Source organism: Microcebus murinus, chromosome 11 (genome assembly GCF_040939455.1).
Source record: "Microcebus murinus isolate Inina chromosome 11, M.murinus_Inina_mat1.0, whole genome shotgun sequence".
Taxonomy (NCBI): Eukaryota; Metazoa; Chordata; class Mammalia; order Primates; family Cheirogaleidae; genus Microcebus; species Microcebus murinus.
This window is the reverse complement of record NC_134114.1, coordinates 38,969,679-38,990,568: the sequence shown is the minus strand read 5'-3', so window position 1 is coordinate 38,990,568 and position 20,890 is coordinate 38,969,679. Positions and strand designations below refer to the sequence as shown.

General features: G+C 34.5%; 1 protein-coding gene across 2 annotated transcripts in view; it reads left to right on the top strand.

Annotated features, from left to right (window-relative positions):
• DHX29 (DExH-box helicase 29) overlaps window positions 1-19,853 on the top strand; it is a 42,578-nt gene extending 22,725 nt beyond the window's left edge. For both annotated transcript variants that reach the window (XM_012775691.3, XM_012775693.2), the window contains 15 exons: window positions 1,206-1,382; window positions 2,159-2,299; window positions 3,460-3,604; window positions 3,731-3,848; window positions 5,166-5,250; window positions 7,041-7,129; window positions 8,188-8,316; window positions 8,412-8,487; window positions 9,255-9,479; window positions 10,991-11,127; window positions 11,574-11,667; window positions 15,017-15,319; window positions 16,750-16,881; window positions 17,822-17,918; window positions 19,542-19,853. In XM_012775691.3, the coding sequence (XP_012631145.1) occupies window positions 1,206-1,382; window positions 2,159-2,299; window positions 3,460-3,604; window positions 3,731-3,848; window positions 5,166-5,250; window positions 7,041-7,129; window positions 8,188-8,316; window positions 8,412-8,487; window positions 9,255-9,479; window positions 10,991-11,127; window positions 11,574-11,667; window positions 15,017-15,319; window positions 16,750-16,881; window positions 17,822-17,918; window positions 19,542-19,597 (2,004 nt within the window). In that variant the 3' untranslated portion in view covers window positions 19,598-19,853. The remainder of the gene's footprint in view (window positions 1-1,205; window positions 1,383-2,158; window positions 2,300-3,459; window positions 3,605-3,730; window positions 3,849-5,165; window positions 5,251-7,040; window positions 7,130-8,187; window positions 8,317-8,411; window positions 8,488-9,254; window positions 9,480-10,990; window positions 11,128-11,573; window positions 11,668-15,016; window positions 15,320-16,749; window positions 16,882-17,821; window positions 17,919-19,541) is intronic.
• Window positions 19,854-20,890: the final 1,037 nt, after the last annotated feature.

Here is a 20,890-nt window from a genome sequence, read left to right as displayed (position 1 = left end):
AGATATTTAAATAACTTTCCTTAAGTCATCCTGTGAATGGCCAAGCCAAGAATTGAACCCAAGCAATTGATTCCAGAGCCTGAACACTTATCCACCACTGTCTCCCTTCCAAGCAAATGAATGAAAAAACCTGTTTTAATTTATCATCTTGTTGTACTTTATCTTTGTGTACTACCTTAAGTCTACTATGAAATTAATGGAGTAGAAATAAGTCAGAGTACAGAAAATTGAAAGACTTATCTTTACATTATACATTCAGCATTCTTTACATTCTTATACATACAGTAAATATTTGTTAAGTTTGACAATATAATTTGCCTGTGCTCCATAGCAGTTTTACAGTGCTCTTTCATAAAATACATGTGTTGGAAGAGCATGAAACCCTTTTTCCTGGACAGTGACAGAGACCTTGTCATATTCCTACTAGTCAACTCCCCTTTTTCTACATAGTGGATAAACCATCTTGTGGTAATGGTGACCATACAGTTTTATATTAGTAGCAGAGATTTAGGAGTCACCCTTGCTTCTAAGTGAAATTTGGGATATACCCTAATCTTATCAGCCACATCTGATCTGATTTTACAAACCATCACCTGGGATAGAGTCCTACTGTCCTGGCTAATCATGTTCATTGTATGTTGATTTTCAATGGCTTCAATATTAGAAAATGACTTTAAGGCCGGGCGCGGTGGCTCACGCCTGTAATCCTAGCACTCTGGGAGGCCGAGGCGGGCGGATTGCTCAAGGTCAGGAGTTCGAAACCACCCTGAGCAAGAGCGAGACCCCCGTCTCTACTATAAAATAGAAAGAAACTAATTGGCCAACTAATATATATAGAAAAAATTAGCCGGGCATGGTGGCGCATGCCTGTAGTCCCAGCTACTTGGGAGGCTGAGGCAGAAGGATTGCTTGAGCCCAGGAGTTTGAGGTTGCTGTGAGCTAGGCTGACGCCATGGCACTCACTCTAGCCTGGGCAACAAAGCGAGACTCTGTCTCAAAAAAAAAAAAAAGAAAAAAAGAAAATGACTTTATTTTTAATTCTGAAGATCTGCCTTATTTGAAACATACAGCGTCTCCTTCCCTGTACATGCACTGATTATATTTAAATATTGATTAACTTTTAGATTTGAGTGTTTGACTGTTTAAGCCTCATACTAGACCTTATGTAGTATATGATTAGTTTTTTTTTATTTCCTTTATACTAGGTTCATGAAAGAAGTGTTCAGTCAGACTTCCTACTAATTATCTTGAAGGAAATTTTACAGAAACGTTCTGATCTACACTTGATTCTAATGAGTGCCACTGTGGACAGTGAAAAATTTTCTACATATTTCACACACTGCCCTATTCTTAGAATTTCAGGAAGAAGTTATCCTGTTGAGGTAAGTTTTCTTTGTAAGATGTGTATAAGCAGAAACTGCATTCTCTTGAGGGAGTTTCCCCAGAAGATAGGCCCTTATAGTCTGAGCTGAGAACTATTCCTAGGTACAGCGAGTCAACAGAGGATCTGGAGACAACCTTGGGAATCACATGACTGGTGTTGCCCTAGCTGAGGGGTGCGTAGGAGAGAAAAGAGGGTTTTTATGGAAGACAGACCTGAGGGCTAAGAATATAAAACTTATTTTTACATCATCATTATATCCAGATTACAAGTGGCTACCTGGCAGTAAAGAACTCCTTTTTTACTCACCCCTCAAATTTAGGATTGTCTTTGAAGCTTCTTTCTGCATTTTCTATTCTTAATGCTTACCTTTTTAGTTCAGCTGATAAAATATACTCTTTTAACTGTTTTCACGTAAAAAGAAAAATCTATACACCATAATGTAATTTGCCCAAGGCTTTAGGGACGACCCATTTATATCAACCAAGTTCTTCATTCCCAAATGATACTAAAAAAATTTTTTTTGTGTGATATTCTAAATTAGCATTTGGTGACATTCAAAAGGCAATGATTCCCTTGTACTCTTTATTTTTTGTTTTGTTTTTATTGTCCTCTTTTTTTTATATAAGAATATTATGGGGGTATAAACTTTTTGGTTACATAAATTGCTTTTGTACAGTTTGAGTCAAAGTTATTGTACTCACCCTTGTTCTCTTTAAAGTGATATTTATTGAAATGAATTTGAATTCACCCATTTACATGCCTTACTCTATGCAGGTTTTTCATCTTGAAGATATAATAGAAGAAACAGGCTTTGTGCTGGAGAAAGACTCAGAATATTGTCAGAAATTTCTGGAGGAGGAAGAAGAAATAACCATTAATGTTACAAGCAAAGCAGGGGGAATAAGAAAGTGTCTGGTAAAAAGAAAACATTTTGAAACATGTTTGATGATGATATCCAAGACATATCCTGCCAGGAGAGTTATGCCCCAAGAGTTAAAATCATATGGCTAACACAGTGAATTTGAGTATAATTTGGTAGAAGAGGAACAGATATGAGTATGAGCAAATATTAAATGTCATTTCTTTAATCATTTTTCATAGACTATAGTCTTTGTGATATTTTAACTGTATTTTTACACTATTATGGGCCATTTAGATACAGATATAAAATCAAGAACCATATAAGTAAGAAACAACTTCTTATAAAAATTTCATACCAATGATCAATTGTTGAACAAATTTGTAGTGACTTTCTCTACTTTGTCTCAACATTGTAGGTGGTTGGTCAGGATGGGGCAGGCCCAAAACCTAGATCCTTACCTTTGGTTTTCTTAGCTTTTTCCTGGGGAAGCCAACCTTAGCTCTATAGTGAAGCTATCTAGGGCAAGCATAGTTCTTCCTAGGGCATTAGTCTAAATTATATGTGTTCAGAAATATCACAAAAGCTACATTCTCTACATTTTAGCCAGGGGTACTAGATCCACCATTTTCCTTATGTCCATGATTTTTATGCATATATCGAATCTGGTGAAAACACAAAGTTACTTTATCTTTTAATAAACAGATAAACCAAGAAAGCAAAAACTAAAATTTTTCCCTATAACACTGGAAATAGGAATTATACACTAAGAAAGATTTCAGAAATGTATAGTTCTTTCAAAAGAGATGATTGGAATTCAGTAGCCAAAGTGGAACGTAAAAGGAATAGGGCAGGTAGGTATAAACTACTTATTAAAGTTATTCTGATCTCTCTTGGCCTGGATGCTTTTTAATTACCACAAAATGATGCATACATGATTATAATATGTTTTTTTAACAATTTTTCTTTTAGTATATACATGAAAAGATAAAAAGACTTTGCTATAATTAGGAGCTGGATGAAATTAAATTATAGGAGAGAGATGAAATTTTCTGAAACTTTTCCCATTTTTTAACAATTGTACTTTTCCTATGTTTTAACAAAATAATGGTGACAATGAGAAAAATATAGATTTCAATGAATACCTTTTTCCTTCTTTGTCTTATTAAAATACTTAATGTTTTTGTTCAGCTCCCTCTGGTTGGGTTTCTTTTAGGAATATATCCCAGTTCAGACTGGAGCAAATGCTGATTTAAATCCATTTTACCAAAAGTACAGCAACCGCACTCAGCATGCTATTCTCTACATGAATCCTCATAAAATCAACCTGGATCTCATTTTGGAACTTCTTGCATATTTAGGTATCTTTCTTTTTCTAATGTGTCTCCATTTGTTTTGATAAAACATTTCTACTAATGGGAGATCTTTTATTAATATTTTATGCGTTGTTCCTTATTTTAAATATTGTATCTTTTTTAAAATTTCAGACAAAAGTCCCCAATTCAGAAATATTGAAGGAGCAGTACTGATCTTTTTACCAGGTCTTGCTCATATTCAACAGTTGTATGATCTCCTGTCAAATGATAGAAGATTTTATTCTGAACGGTAACTATATATCTTCATTTTATTCCTGGTAGTTTTAACACATTGTCTGCCACAAAAATAACCCAGAAGTTTTTCCTTGGAACCACAGTGTTTTGTTACAGTAATAGAATAAAAACTTCAAGTGTAATTTAAAGGTAACATAAATAGAAAAATGAAATTTATTGACTTCTATTCATTTAACTCACATTTTTAGAATTAAATTGTCAATATTAATCGTAACAATAAGAACATTAACAAGTAAGATTTTATATATGCTTCATGTAGCCCCAGCATCAAAACTAGAGTGAGTTAAATACAACTGTCATGGCAGTTAATGTGTTAAAATAGAAAACCACTGGGTATAGTAAAATTCATGATCAGAGTTTTCAGTCTTTTCACCTTTAGTTAAAATTGTCCATTGCATGGAATTTAGGATCTGAGAAACATCGTAAGAAAAATAAAACAAAATAAAATTGTCCATTGTCAAACAAGTTTTCTTTTTGCTTTTTTACATTTCTATTTCAGAATCCTTTTTTTTTTTTTGAGACAGAGTCTCGCTTTGTTGCCCAGGCTGCTAGAGCAAGTGCCATGGCGTCAGCCTAGCTCACAGCAACCTCAAACTCCTGGGCTAAAGCAATCCTGCTATCTCAGCCTCCCAAGTAGCTGGGACTACAGGCATGCACCACCATGCCTGGCTAATTTTTTCTATATATATTAGTTGGCCAATTAATTTCTTTCTATTTTTAGTAGAGACGGGGTCTCTTGCTCTGGCTGGTTTCGAACTCCTGACCTCAAGCAATCCACCCACCTCAGCCTCCCAGAGTGCTAGGATTATAGGTGTGAGCCACCACGCCCGGCCTCTATTTCACTATTCTATCTACTAAAAGTTTTTAGGTACTATATCTGCATTTGTTCCATTTTCTTAGTATGATATGCAGATCGTGTGGTTAAGATTAAGAGTAAGGCGGTGACTCCCTTCCCCCAACCCACTCAATTGTGCAGAACCCCAGCAAGGTTGCTGTTTATCATCCATATGTATTGAATCAGCTATTTACTACATCTTTTTGATATAGCTTATTATTGCTGTAATGGTTATCACTTCAACATTAGAACATTTTTTAATCTTATATTTCACATAATTTATTCATATTAAATTTTTTTCTCTATGATGGGTATATATATATATGGGGTTTCATTGTACCATCTGTGAAATCTTGTGTTTAAATTTTTTCATAATAAAAATTTTAAGTTGTGTCCTATATGCAAATAAATTTTGTTGTTCTTTGCAGTGTCTTCTAAAGAGAAACTCTTGCTAAGAACTATGATTTTAACTTTCAGATATAAAGTGATAGCTCTGCATTCTATTCTTTCAACCCAAGATCAAGCTGCAGCATTCACACTCCCTCCTCCAGGAGTCAGGAAGGTAAAATTCAGTACAGCAAACTTAAATGTGATCCACCTGAGAGTATTTCATGAAAGCATTATGACTTTTTATCATCAAAGTCAGTTGTTAATAATAAGTGCCATATAGGACATGGCAGACTCCAAGCAGGTTAACATAATGAGAAGTAAACTCAATATTAAAATTGAAGCAATTTGAATATTTACATTATGTGCTATTTGAGGAACCAGACTTTTAGGGGGAGTGATAGTTGAAAAATGTGGTATGGATGTTGCTTGCAAAAAAATAAATAAATCAATCACTACTTTTTCTCATGAAAACATCATGAAGGAGATTGGATGTCAGAAGCTATTTAAGTCCTGGGTGGATTCTTGTTCTCTAAGCTGTTCATTCCTGATTATTTTATAGTACATAGACCATTAGGTAGAGGGAAAAAAATCTCAGAGTTTTCATTGTGTTCTCTGTTCAGGATTCTGAATGAAAAGTTGCTTAGCAAGGAGTTTCTCAGAATTTTTTTTTTTTTTTTTTAGACAAGGTCTTATTCTGTCTCCTGGGCTGGGGGACAGTGGCATGATCATAACTCACTGCAGCCTTGAATTCCTGGGCTTCAAGTGATCCTCCTGCCTCAGCCTTCTAAGTACATGGCATGTACCACTTCACCGAGCTAATTTTTCTATTTTTTATAGAGACAGTGTCTCACTATGTTGCCCAAGTTGGTCTCAAACTCCTGGTCTCAAATGATCCTCCTTCCTGGGCCTCCTAGAGTTTCTCAGATTTCGAACCCTATCTCAGGAGAAAAAAGAGCACAGTGTTGGAAGTGTGGGGAACACAAAGCATCTGGAAACAACCTGACTGTAATGCAGGAGGCCAGGGCTCTAGTTCCTAAATTGCTGCCATCTGTATATAGCCTTTGGCAACCACCTAACCTCACTTATCTTTAAAAGGGATTGGATTAAACTGATGGCTTTCTAACTGTGCTCTAAGAACTCCAGAGTTTCTGAGGCTGTGGTCTGATCTGTAACATTTGTGCTTTCCTGTTTGATTTGATTTAAAGAAGAGTTCCATCTCTTACCAGTAAAATTTGAACACTACTGATGTAGAATGATCACATCGGTCCCATGCAGCTCTTAATAATAATCTGGGTTCCATTTCCTAGGATAAATGAGTAAGAAAAGCAGTCATTCAATATTGAACTACACAGTTGAAATAAAGTAATACATATTGAATTTGATCTGAAATTTCCTAAATGTTTATCTCCAAGGATTCAATACAAAAAAATGCAGAAGATTGCACTCATTATTCATCCATCGTTAAGAACTTTAGAGCTAAACCTAAGAAATCATCCATTTCTACCTCCCAATTTACAGTTGAGGAAACTGTTGAGGCCCAGAGAGGTAAAGTGACTTGCCCAAGTCACAAAGCTAATAAGTAACAGAGCCAGGACAACAACCCAGTTCTTCTCATTAATGTGCTATTTTTTTCCTGATAATTTTGAAGGGTTGTGCTGAGCTCTCTCCGTTCTCTGACCCAGCTTCCCGTTCTACTTCTGTCATTTTTAAAATGACTGACTAGAATTAGGGCAATGATATTTTTGTTACAATAAAAATCTATAATGTTTATTAGCAAGCTGAGCTGATGAAACTAATGAGAATATATTAAAATTATACAATAGCAAATAGATTTTAAATTTTTGTGAATAAAAATTGAAATTCACTTTTAAAAATCCATCACCTCAAATTATCTAAAGAAATTTAAATGATGGTATATTGCTGAAAGTTGCCTAAATGTTTTAGCTTTTTGTTTATTTTCAGATTGTTTTAGCAACAAATATTGCAGAGACGGGTATCACTATTCCAGATGTTGTATTTGTAATTGATACTGGAAGAACAAAAGAAAATAAGTAAGTTTGAATTTCTGAAATCAAAACATTTTTAACTTGGGGCTTCTTAGATTCTTAGGAGAAATTATAGACTTATATAGGAAAAATCCCAAATGTCCTAATTCTGCAAAGCAAGAAGCCTTAGAGAAACTATAGGAAACTTTAAAATGTCTTAGAGTAAATGTCAGAATTTCATGTCATGAAAGTAATAGAAGTAATGCCAGTGTACTGCTACTTTTAGAAAAATGCTGAGAAAATTTTCAGAACATAAATTTGTATAGATCCTTTTTTGTTTGTAAAATAAATTATTTAAGAAAAAGCATTATTTGTGGGGTTATAAAAAAGGAACATGGGTTTTGGAGTCAGAGCTGAATTTAAATCTCTTGAGCAAATAACATAACCTCTCTAATCATAGTTTCCTCATATGTAAATGGGGAAAATGAAAATTTAATTTCTGAAAGTGCTTAGTATAGTAACTGGAACATAATAGGTAACCATAACTAAATCTTCAGCAGAAAGATTACTATATTATAATGTTTATATTGTATAAATAGAAGAGACCACCTTCAGAAATTTATTATAATCCACATATACTATCCCCAATATTAGGAAACTGTAGCAATATTTGAAAAAGAATAGTCCATAGAAAATAAAATCTTGATTCTTTGAATAGTGCCTTTAGAGGAAATGTTTTCAGGGTTTAACTGTATCTTGTGAAAGGTACCTTGAATTATGATGTTCACAGTAGCATTTCTCAAATTATTTCAAAGAATTCTCATTGTATAATTAATAGATATTCCTTTAAAATAAAAAAGATTCCATTATAAGATTAGTTTCAAAAAGGGTATATTTTTTTCTTGTGCCAGAGATTTAATTTGGTAGTATGAGATTTAGTATGCAATGTTTGCTGTTTAATAAATTATTTAAATATGAAATATGATTTGAGAAATGTTGGTCCACTATAATAACTTTTTTTAGCCTATGTTCAACTTAATTTTAAGAGTCACATATTCCCAGCTTTTTCCAATTTTGATTTAAAGTCAATTATCTACATATTCTCTCCTAAAATATTTCTTTAGGTACCATGAAAGCAGTCAGATGAGTTCTTTGGTTGAGACATTTGTCAGTAAAGCCAGTGCTCTGCAGCGCCAGGGTAGAGCTGGGAGAGTCAGAGATGGCTTCTGCTTCCGAATGTACACAAAAGAAAGGTATGGCATAGCACTGGAAATTTCAAGCCCATAAATCAGTACTGTGTGACATTTCTGATAATGTATATTTAGTATTATTTTATTTTGTTTTTCAGATTTGAAGGCTTTATGGACTATTCTGTTCCTGAAATTTTGCGCGTACCTTTGGAGGAATTATGTCTTCATATTATGGTAATCCTAGGGGGAGGTGCAAGTGAATTTTGTTCTTCATTTCTTTCTAGAAAAAAAATGAAGACCTAAATTTATTTACCTTATATTGCTTTACATTTTCAAGCATTTTATTCTTTAATGTATGTCCCTTTCCATCTTTTTATAAGTAAATCCTCTGTGTTTTGATTTTGCCATATATACTCATACTTTATAGATTAGAATATGGCCTCATAACCTAAACCAGTAATTCACAACTGGGGCCAATATTGCCTGCCAGGGGACATTTAACAATATCTAGAGACATTTTTGATTGTCATAAATGGGCAGGGGGAAAATACTACTGGTATCTAGTGGATAGAGATCAGGGATGTTGCTAAACATCTGACAGTACATAGGACAGCTCCCTAAAACAAAGAATTATCCAGCCCTAAATATCAGTAGTGCTGAGACTGTGAAACCCTGACCTAAACCAAGGTCTTTCTAGAATGGAAATATATAATACTCTTCATTTCTTAGGTTTTTGACTATAAAAATCAGGAATGAAGAAACTAAAAATGTGGGTTGGAAGATCTCATCTTTATGCATTCCCCCCAAAAAACACACATATATTCACATACTCTCTCTCCCTCTTCCCGTTCCATTATAAGAAAAATAATAGGATAGTCGTATTCACAGTTTCATCCTCTTTGCTCAGAATTTTACGGAACTGAGATTTAGTTCCAATATCATGTCTTTGGGTAGTTGTTTCTGATCATATAACAATTTTATCATTATTTTTTAATCTGCAGAAATGTAGTCTTGGTTCTCCTGAAGATTTCCTCTCTAAAGCCTTAGATCCTCCTCAGCTTCAAGTAATCAGCAATGCAATGAATTTACTCCGAAAAATTGGAGCTTGTGAACTAAATGAGCCTAAACTGACTCCATTGGGCCAACACCTTGCAGCTTTACCTGTGAATGTCAAGATTGGCAAGATGCTTATTTTTGGTGCCATATTTGGCTGCCTTGACCCAGTAGTAAGTCAAACGATGCTGCTGCTACTTCACTTTAAATGTCATTTGGCTAGGAAGTTATTAAATTTGGAAACAATGTTTAAGTTTTAATTTAAATGTTTTTTAACTTACTAGAATGTTTATACTAACATTAAAACCCAGGGGACCTAAATGCTTGATGAAAATTTTTTAATATAATATTTAACTTTTTATATTTGTATAATTGAAAATCCATCCATTTACTTAAGTGTACAGTAGGTACTATTTTGTAAGTGAATTTGGCTTGTCTAGAATTTTGCTATCAAACAACCCACATAAAATATTTAATTGAATATGTAGTAGACAATTCTCAGAAAGCTTTGAACACCACAGACTTTGAGAAATAGAATCAAAACTTTTTTCTTTTCCTTTTCTGGGTTCTTTTTCTGAGGCAGTAATTGTATCAGAGTTCTATTTTCTCAAATTATCTCAGAATTAACAAATTATGTGCATATGTCTGAATTTCTGGGCATTTATGCCTGCTGTGCCATTCATTCCAACTTTCCAATTTTATCAAGCTATGGCCTTTTCTGAGATTACAAGTTAAGACTGTATTAAAAACAGAATGGAGAGAATGTAACTTACTATTCTGGGCTTTCTCTTTAGTATTAGAAATAGGTACTCACCAGAATTGTGCCCAAGTTCAAAAAATAACCTCTTTCATGATGGTTTATCGGATAACCTACAACAACAAATGGGTTGCTATGTAGTCCAAATTATTTTTAAAGAGCATTGCAGACACTGGAAATTCAACAGTCTAGGAATCAAGATAATGGACTAAGATTACCTCTAACTATATGACAGACTATAAATCACTTACATAAATGTTAAGTTTTTTTCTCAGATTCTGGTGATATTACCTCCTTATTCACATAAATGGTATAAAAATAAAGTGATATATTTTTAGATTCCATAAAATGAAACGAAAAGTAACTATTTAAAATGAAAATAGCCCGAGCCCGGGAGTTTGAGGCCACAGTGAGTTATGATGATGCCAGTGTACTCCAGCCTGGACAATAGAGCGAGACCCTGTGTCTTAAAAAATAAGTAAATAAGGCCGGGCACGGTGGTTCATGCCTGTAATCCTAGCACTCTTGGGAGGCCAAGGTGGGCGGATTGCTCAAGGTCAGGAGTTCAAAAACAGCCTGAGCAAGAACGAGACCCTGTCTCTACTATAAATAGAAAGAAATTAATTGGCCAACTAATATATAGAGAAAAAATTAGCCGGGCATGGTGGCGCATTCCTATAGTCCCAGCTATTTGAGGTTGCCGTGAGCTAGCCTGGGCAACAAAGTGAAACTCTGTCTCAAAACAAAAAAATAATAAGTAAATAAGTAAAATGAAACTATAAATTAGCTATGGTAGAACATGATAAATGTACTGAAAATAAGGAACAGGCAACTTAAAGTGTGATTGTTTTATAATATGCTTTCTTTTACAAATTAACTGCTTTGTATACCTCTTTAGTGACAAATTGTTTGCTTATTTATGGATAGGCAACACTAGCCGCAGTTATGACAGAGAAGTCTCCTTTTACCACACCAATTGGTCGAAAAGATGAAGCAGATCTTGCAAAGTCAGCTTTGGCCATGGCAGATTCAGACCATCTGACGATCTACAATGCATATCTAGGGTAAAGAAATGATCTATGTGTTATCAATAAGCCAATGACCTGAGGTTATTTACTTTTTAAAAAATTTATCTTTGACTATCATTAAAATTATACATCTAAGATTTTAATTTATTTTTAGTTATTTCATCTGTCCAAGGTATAATAAGTTTAGAGATTTATGTTTTATAATCCTAAAATTTAAGAACCATATACTTGATATTATCGTATGTATATTATCTCATATTTGTAATAACATAATAACTTACTGTTACACATAAACAGAAAAAATATCTATTGCAGTTGAAATTCTTATATACAATGGGTAGCTGCTACAACAACAAGCAAGACCTCTCCTCTTTTTTAAATGATCATAATTTTTTTAAATCTTAACTTTGGTTACTAGCTCTGAGAGTTTGCAGAGAAAACGTGGTGACCTTTGTTCGTTGATTAACATTTTATTTATCTAGATGGAAGAAAGCACGTCAAGAAGGAGGCTATCGTTCTGAAATTGCATATTGCCGGAGGAACTTTCTTAATAGAACATCACTGTTAACACTAGAGGTAATTCTTCATACAGTTCCATAATTCAGAGTCATATGGATAACTATAATAGGTTTATTTTAGAAAAAAGAATGCCTAGCATAGTACTTGACATATAGTAAGGGCTTAGTTAATATTTATTAAATTATATATTTGTGAATTTTTTTTTGTTTCTTCCAACATGTAACCTTTATGTATTACACAATTAAAAATAGTATTTAACAATCATAACATATTTAAGAAATAGTTAAAAAGAGGCAACATGATTTCATAAAAATAACACTATCTTGGGGAAAAGGATAGTTAATCTCTTTAAGTCTCAGTTTTTCATTTAAAAAAATGAGTTGGAGGATATAATCTATAGTTCTTCTCAACTCTGAAATTTGATTGTGATTTTTAATTATAAAAAAATTTCAAACATATATAAAAGTAGACAGAATAGTATAATGGACTTTCAGGTACTCATTTCCCACTTCCATAGTTATCAGCTTGTGGTCTATCTTGTTTTATTTTATACTTGCCTTATTCAACTCTTTGCCTTCTAGAGTAATTGGAAGCAAATCCAAGGCATCAGATTATTATGTGTCTCTGAAGTATAGGATTCATTTTTCTTTAACCTTATTACACCTAAAGAAAAAAAAATTCCTTAATATCATCAAATATACTAGCAATGCTTAAATATCTTCAGTTATCTCATAACTATTTTTTTTAGCAGCTAGTTCAAATCATGATCCAGGCTAGGCCCACATATTAAATTTGGTTGCTGTGTCCCTTGAATCTCAATCTGTAGTTACCCCCTCTCATTTTTTCCTAATTGTCATTTGTTTTTTTGAAGAAACCAGGTATGTTGTCATATAGAATTTCCTGCATTCTGGAGATGGCGGTTTGTGTCCTTGTGACGTTGTTTAACGTGTTCTTCTGTGCCCTATATTTCCTGTAAATTGGTGTTTATATCAAGAGGTTTTAATCTAATTCTGGTTCATTTTTTATTTTTCTTTTGGAGTTTTTCTCCCTTTTTGTAATGTTAAAATTTCTCAATGGGGTCAGCCAGATTCATCCACTATAAAATTCCCCATTGACTTTTCATGTAATGATTTTAGCAGCCATTGATAACACTCAGACACATTGTTGCATTAGGGTTGAAAAATGGTGATACTGTAATTCTGATTATTAGCTAGAATTATTTCATAAAGAACTTTTCCCTTATATTTGAATACCCTGAGGTATTGTTCATATAAGAAAATTAGGATAAATGCTTGATTCTTTCCTTTTACGTAGCAGTTTTCATAATGAGTTGATTCCTAAATATCTCCACAGGTAATCAATGAATGTTTTTTATAAAAATCATTATAAGCTTATTGATTTAAACATATTTGGTGTGGTTCAGTTCTCTGTGAATATTTATTTTTTAAAACTCAGATTGTCCCTTACTTGGAAAGTGAGAGCCCCTTCAAGTTGGCCCCTGAGTCCTTTTCACATAACCTTAGCAACCTTTCATGGCTTCCTTGCTTTGGGTATGACAAGCTGTTCAGACATATCTTGTGCATTTTGTATTCCACACTTGGAATCAGTCATTTCTACAAAGAGCCTTGATTCCTTTTAATGAAATTCTTTTATATGTTCATAAATATTGGCCAGCTACTTGGTTACAGTGTGGGATGGCTAGTTATGAAAAGGCATCCAAGGCTTCATACCCTGTGGCTGGTTATGACCCAGTTTATCAGTCTGCTCTTAGAAAGGGAAACAAGATCCCTTTGCCCATTGCTCAGGTTGCCATTAATGAGCAGGATTATTTCTGGGAAGACAGATAGTAGAAGTGTAGTTAAAATGTAAAGACAAGTGATTGTGAAAAAAGTGCTCCTTCACAAACATGATCTTTATGTTTTTATTGATATTTCTTTAAATGGAAATGATGTCTAATATAGATACGCTATTAAAGTGCAGAAAATAAAGTTAATAGATCTCTCACATAATTCCTCTATTCTATACTCATATTTTAAAAGGTTAAAAATATTTTTTTCCCCCGGCCAGGCGCAGTGACTCACGCCTGTAATCCTAGCACTCTGGGTGGCCAAGGCGGGCGGATTGCTTTAGGTCAGGAGTTCAAAAACAGCCTGAGCAAGAGCGATACCCCGTCTCTACTATAAATAGAAAGAAATTAATTAGCCAACTAATATATATAGAAAAATTAGCTGGGCATGGTGACGCATGCCTATAGTCCCAACTATTCGGGAGGCTGGGGCAGTAGGATTGCTTGAGCCCCGGAGTTTGAGGTTGCTGTGAGCTAGGCTGATGCCACGGCACTCACGCTAGCTTGGGCAAGAAGGTGAGACTCTGTCTCAAAAAAAAAAAAATTTTTTTTCCCTTATAATTTAACCCACTACTTTTTGTGATTTAAAATAACTGCTGGGATGACAGAAAGGACTTCTCTAACTAGAATGAACTTTGTTTTTCTCAAAGCAGACAAAGGGCTAAGTTGAAGACCTAGCCACTCTGGGCCAACTGATTAGGATTCGAGATGTGGAAATCCCAGTCAGTTGACCCAGAGGTAGCTATGTCTTCAATTTAGCACTTTCTCCTTTGTCCCTTCTCTAGTTCCCTCCAACCTCCAAATTGCCTTCCACACCCTTCCTTCTGTGAGGCTTTTCTGCACCTTCTCTGGGGTGCAAAGTTTTAGATGCTTTTGCCAATCCTGTGGTGTTACAGCAGCTGTCTATTTGGTCTTTCCTCCCCTGAAATCAAAGTCCCTTAAGACTCAAACGAAAAACCCAAAGGATATCCTACATGTAAATGTCACCTTTTAATTGCTTTTATTCTGTGTACTTTGAAAAATACTCATCCTTCCTATAGTCGTTTTGCTGATCGGCACTACTAAAGGTAGAAAAATATTTTAGGCGACAATTTTAGGTTAAATGAAGTTGCCATTAATAAACTTTGTCAGTGTTCTTTAAGAAATTGAGCTTCCTAGAGGCAGATGAAGAAGATACTTGCAGCCTAGGATAAAGATTTTTCTGTAATTCTTTCTCAATATTGACCATTCTCACTGAGTAAAAATGTCCCCAAAAGAGCTACTATTGAAGTAGATGTAGTGAATGAAAATGTGTCTAGACACATTTTTATTGCTGTCACATTTTAGACAGTCTTATATTTGGCATTTCAAGTCTTGGGGTGGGGAGAACAGCTGACTCCAATTCTTGACTTCTTGGTGTCTTATTTTTCTTCCCTAAACTAATTTAGGTTATAGTTAACTAAATAATCGACATCCTGTCAATTTTTATAGGAAACAGTAATATAAAGTGCAGAGTTATTTGGAAATTTCTCTATTTTAATCAATTATGATTATTTCTCTTTTTAACATAAACTAATCTAGGATGTAAAGCAAGAGTTGATAAAGTTGGTTAAGGCGGCGGGTTTTTCATCTTCCACAACTTCTACCAGCTGGGAAGGAAACAGAGCCTCACAGACCCTCCCTTTCCAAGAAATTGCCCTTCTTAAAGCTGTATTGGCTGCTGGACTGTATGACAACGTGGGGAAGATAATCTATACAAAGTCAGTTGATGTTACGGAAAAATTAGCTTGCATTGTGGAAACAGCCCAAGGCAAAGCACAAGTACATCCATCTTCAGTAAATAGAGATTTACAAACCTATGGATGGCTTTTATACCAAGAGAAGGTAAAGTACTCATTTTTAAATTCCACTATTCAGGGCATTATTCTATAAGTCATTCATAACAAGTTAGGATGCCCTAATAAGTATTTTATTTGGTTCTCAAATTGAGCTGTTCATTTTTGTTCATATCTGAAATCCAGATGCACATAGTTTCTTAAACAAAAAAATGCTTATTTATCTTAAATAAAGGCCAGGTGCGGTGGCTCATGCTTATAATCCCAGCACTTTAGGGAGCTAAGGCAGGCAGGAGGATCACTTGAGGACAGGAGTGTGAGATCAGCCTAGGCAACAAAGCAAGACCCCCATCTGTTTTGAAAAAAATGTTTAAAACTAGCCAGGCATGGTGGCATGCACTTGTAATGGGAGGTTGGGCAGGAGGAGGATCCCTTGAGCCCAGGAGTTTGAGGTTGTAGTGACCTATCATTAGGCTACTGCACACCAGTCTGGGTGACAAAATGAGACTCTTTCTCTGTAAAAAAAAAAAAAAAGTAACATTTTTACTCTGACCATCATCTTTTCTACTTGGAATAAAAAGAAAAATAGCAAATAGCTGTTGGTTAAGAATGTATTGATTCCCTGAATATTTTACTAAGATGCTGACATCTCAAAAGTGAAAAAAAAAGACAAGTTTTATGTGCTATTTCCAAATAAAGAGAAAATTGGATGGGGTAGAAATGTGCATGATTCTGCAATAGTTTGAGTCACAGTATCACCTAAGATAATTTAGTAGCAAATATTTATAGATTACAATTGAAACAGCTAACCTTTGAATTATAACTGCATTGCCACTCTGTTTTCTTATATTTCAATATACAGTGAAGGCCAAGATAGCATTTTCTCTTGTTCATATTTTGGATTTTTGTTGCTTATCTCATTCACTCATTTTTAGGACAGTATGAGAAGAAAAGGAAACATGTCAATTTGAAACATATTTCTTCTCCCTTTACTAAAAGAGTACCTCCATTATGTTTCTTGACCTTTAAAGTAACAAAGATCCACAATTTCAAGCACCCAACATATCATCAAACTTAAAAGGAAAACATGAGAAATTACTGACAGATAGCCACAGCTGAACACTGGTCTAAAAACCAGAAACTTGGAAATTTAAACATAACATAATTTTAACATTATTTAAGATCATTAGCATTATAAAATTGCTTGTACCTAGTTTTATTTATGTTCAAGATATATAATTTAGCCTCACAAACATTTAAAATGCATTTTCATAGTATAAATGCACAGGTAGTAATAGCAGTTACTACAAAATGGACAAATTGTGCACATAAGAGAATGAAAACACACAGCTTCACAAAAACCTATAGCTTAAAATGTAGAACAAATTATAGAAAAATGCTTACATGAAAAAGATAAATGAATTTATTATATTTTTAGACTTTGAAGTTCTTTCCGCTCCCCCTTTTTTTCCTATGTAGGTGAGGTATGCCAGAGTATATTTGAGGGAAACTACCTTAATAACCCCTTTTCCAGTTTTACTTTTTGGTGGTGATATAGAAGTTCAACACCGAGAACGTCTTCTTTCTGTTGATGGCTGGATCTATTTTCAGGTACATAGTACAACTGATTTTACGGATTATGAAAAATTTTCAACTTCTAATATTATTGAAGTAGAATTTTAAAAATTTTATTAGAGTTTGCATAATTTCTTACTATAACATGACCTAGTTAAGGTAGAAGACGTCCTTATTTTGTCGTGCCAATATGGTTTTAAATCTATTAAAATTTGAAAATCAAATTATATTGCTATTACATGCTGGTTGTGGTATTACACACCTATAGTCGCAGCTACTCACTTGAGCCCAGGGGTTTAAGACCAGCCTGAGCAATATAGCAAGACCCCATCTCTTTAAAAATATTAGACTGGGCACAGTGGCTTGTGCCTGAAATCCTAGCACTTTAGGAGGCTGAGGTGGGAGGATCACTTGAGGCCAGGAGATCGAGACCAGCCTGGGCAATAGTGAGACCCCATCTCTACCCCCACCCCAAAAATTAGCCAGGTGTGGTAATGTATGCCTATAGTCCCAGCTACGTGGGAGGCTGAAGCAGGAAGGATTATTTGAGCCCAGGAGTTTGAGGTTGCAGTGAACTGTGATTAGGCCATCTCACTCTAGCCCAGGCAACAAAGTGAGACTCTGTCTCTAAAAAATAAAACAAAACTATATTGCTATTATAAATTGTAATCATCAATAACAGTTCTAATTTACTATTATTTATAATTTACTGCTTCAATAGTTAACTTTATGGATTATCTCAAATCTAATATCCTAACAACCTTGGAAAGAGTCGTCACATTTAATAAGGTAATCAAGAGGTTTACATAGCTTAGCTACCAGAAATAATTTGTCTCTATTTTCCCTATTGTGTTTTATATTAAAATCAAGATGTGCTATGGCAAATTGGAAGGTATATACGCTTGCCTTGATTTATTTAAACACATTCACACTGTCCTGGGTTAACTTTGTCCAATTTTACATCTCGTCTCAACAGGCCCCTGTAAAGATAGCCGTCATTTTCAAGCAGCTAAGAGTTCTCATTGATTCTGTTTTAAGAAAAAAGCTTGAAAATCCAAAGATGTCCCTTGAAAGTAAGTATTTGATTGTAATGTAGGTGAAAGACAGTATATGTGTATATATATGTACATATGTATACGTAGGTACACATACATATATGTATTAATGTGTGGAAAAACTTATTAAGAGAAAGTCTGAAAGACTGTAGAAATTGTGATTTTTCTTGGAAACATTGGAGTATACTATAGCACATTGAAATCTTAAATTCCGTGTGATTAAAAATTGTTTTCATAAAATCTATTTTCTGAATTGCACCAAAATCAGGTAATTTGTGTGATTATTCACAAGCTAATTATCCTCCTAAGATTCATTTAGTTTATTCCTATCTCTTCTAAACTTTACTTCTGAACTTTTGGCCATGGGGGGAAAAAGAGATTTAAAAAAATTGAGCATACTGTAATCCTAGCACTCTGGGAGGCTGAGGCGGGCGGATCGCTCGAGGTCAGGAGTTCAAAACCAGCCTGAGCAAGAGCGAGACCCCGTCTCTACTATAAATAGAAAGAAATTAATTAGCTAACTAATATATATAGAAAAAATTAGCCAGGCATGCCACGCATGCCTGTAGTCCCAGCTACTCGGGAGGCTGAGGCAAGAGGATCGCTTGAGCCTAGGAGTCTGAGGTTGCTGTGAGCTAGGCTGACGCCATGGCACTCACTCTAGCCTGGGCAACAGAGTGAGACCCTGTCTCAAAAAAAAAAAAATTTGAGCATTGTTCATAGTTCTTTCTAGACCTGCCATTGTTCCACTTCAGACAAGAGACCTTTCTTCTCCCCACCCTTTTTTCCCCCCTAATGCAACTGTAGCCCCCCAAGAACCTGAGTGTCAGGCCAGGGACCCATTTATCAAAATTCCCATTGCTACTGTTGAAGCCCAGAGCATTCTATTATCTAATATCAATGTAGAATTTCAGTCTTACAGCCCTCATAACTATCTAAAGAGTGGTTATGAGGTTCTTAGGAAGTCACAATTTCAGAGCGACTGTTGAAAAGTAGAAGCTCTGTTAACAAAACTTCCTTAGCAAATAATGTGGTCTCTGTTGTTCTGTTTGTCAAATCAGTTGGTGTTTGATTCCTTTGTTGTGCAAAGAGGTCCATCATTTCCCCATTGACACCTCTCTGAGAGCACTTCCCTGTTAGAATTTTTTGTTTCTTTTGGACTAAATATGGAGAAACATCTGATAACAGTTCTTTCCTCCATGCACATACTTTGGAAATCCTGCCATACTCTTCAAGAACACTGAAGGGTTAGTAGAGCCTTCAGTATATTTTAAGCAGGTGAAAAAATTGGGAAACTTGTTGTCTTAAAAGAATTTTTAAAGAAATAATTCCTTATAAAGAAGTAACAATTTATATCATATTATCTCTTTGGGCCTTAACATCCTCAGATATTAACTGTTTTCAGAATGTTAATTTTTTGTTGAAGTGGGTGTAATATAACTATAGTGAATTAATATTTATAGGACAAAAATATTTTGTAGGTGTCTCTAGCTTTATAATAAGTGAATATTGCTGGTGTTAATTTTGTATTCTAATTTAAGAAAATCTTAATGACGTATACCTCTTATTTACATGTGTATACATTGGAAAATTAGCCAGTGTTGCAGTTACTCATGGCTTTTTTTTTTTTCTTCCACTCAGATGACAAGATTCTACAAATCATTACGGAATTAATAAAAACAGAGAATATTAATTGAAACTAAAATTCCATGGTCAACTGCTTTAAAAATTAAGATGAAGATGCAGTCATGAAATTATGTGAAAATGGACATCCCATTAAGTATTTCATTACTTAAAATGTTGGTACTGGTCATTAACATAAAGGTGGGGGGGGGGAAAGCACATACTTTAAACATGTGTAATTTTCTAGTTCCTTTTTAATGATGATGATTCTCAGTGTATTTGCCACTACATTTACAATAAATTCTTTAGTATCATCCAGTTTTACATGATTATGTGCCGTAAGGGCACAGCCTGTGTCTATATTATCTTTAACTTAATGTTTTGATTCCCTGTTTTACTACCTAACCTCTGTCAGACCTTGATGCCTACAGAATTTAGACCATCTTGACCCAGAAGAAGAGTTCTAAAACCAATTATAATTACATTTCCGTGAAAAGGAAGAACTTCAGAAGTCAGTTAATTTAATATTTGATACTCAAAATCAGAACCTAAGTAAGTACACTATTAATAGATGCCACCTATTTCAGTAACATTTAAAAGGCATACAGATGTAGTGCAGGATTGTCTAATGTTATTGCCAACCTTGGGTTGGATAGCTTGCACTATTTTCCTTAATCCAAAGCTTTGATATCACTGCCCTTGAACCCTTTTTGTACCCACAGTTGAACCGGTATGGTCAGTAACCTTGACATACTAGAGTGCGCTTAGATATTTTTCAATGGTCTCATTTGTTTTGCTTACTGAGGATCTTTCAAAACTCCACTTTGATTACTTAGAGGGATTTCTGTTAATTTCCTAGCAATAGATTGTTGATGAAGTTCAAATATAGTCCTTCATAATTCAAATGGCAGAAATTGTAATTGAGGGACAAAAGATTAGAATTTAATAGGAACCTAGTACCTTGGCTCTCATAATAGGTACTCAATTTTAATATTCATTGATGAACAAATAAAAGAGGTCATACTTTCACCTTACGTGTAGATGGAAGTAAAAATAATACTAGCAATCTCTAATTTTAGTTTTCTACTTGGAGTGTGGCAAGGGAATTGAGAGCAAGAAGTCAAATGTGACTGTCATTTGGAATCTCTATCCAGTGTCATTAATACAAATGGATTTGTCAGGAGAAAGAACTATTACCATGTTTACCCGAAAATAAGACCTACCCATAAAATAAGCCCTAGCAGGATTTCTAAGCATTTGCGCAGTAGAAGCTCTACCCCGAAAACAAGACCTAGTGATGGGCGTGGCTATGCACTGTATCTGCACAACCCATGCATTTTGGTGCTGAGTGGTAAAGAAGACCAGCA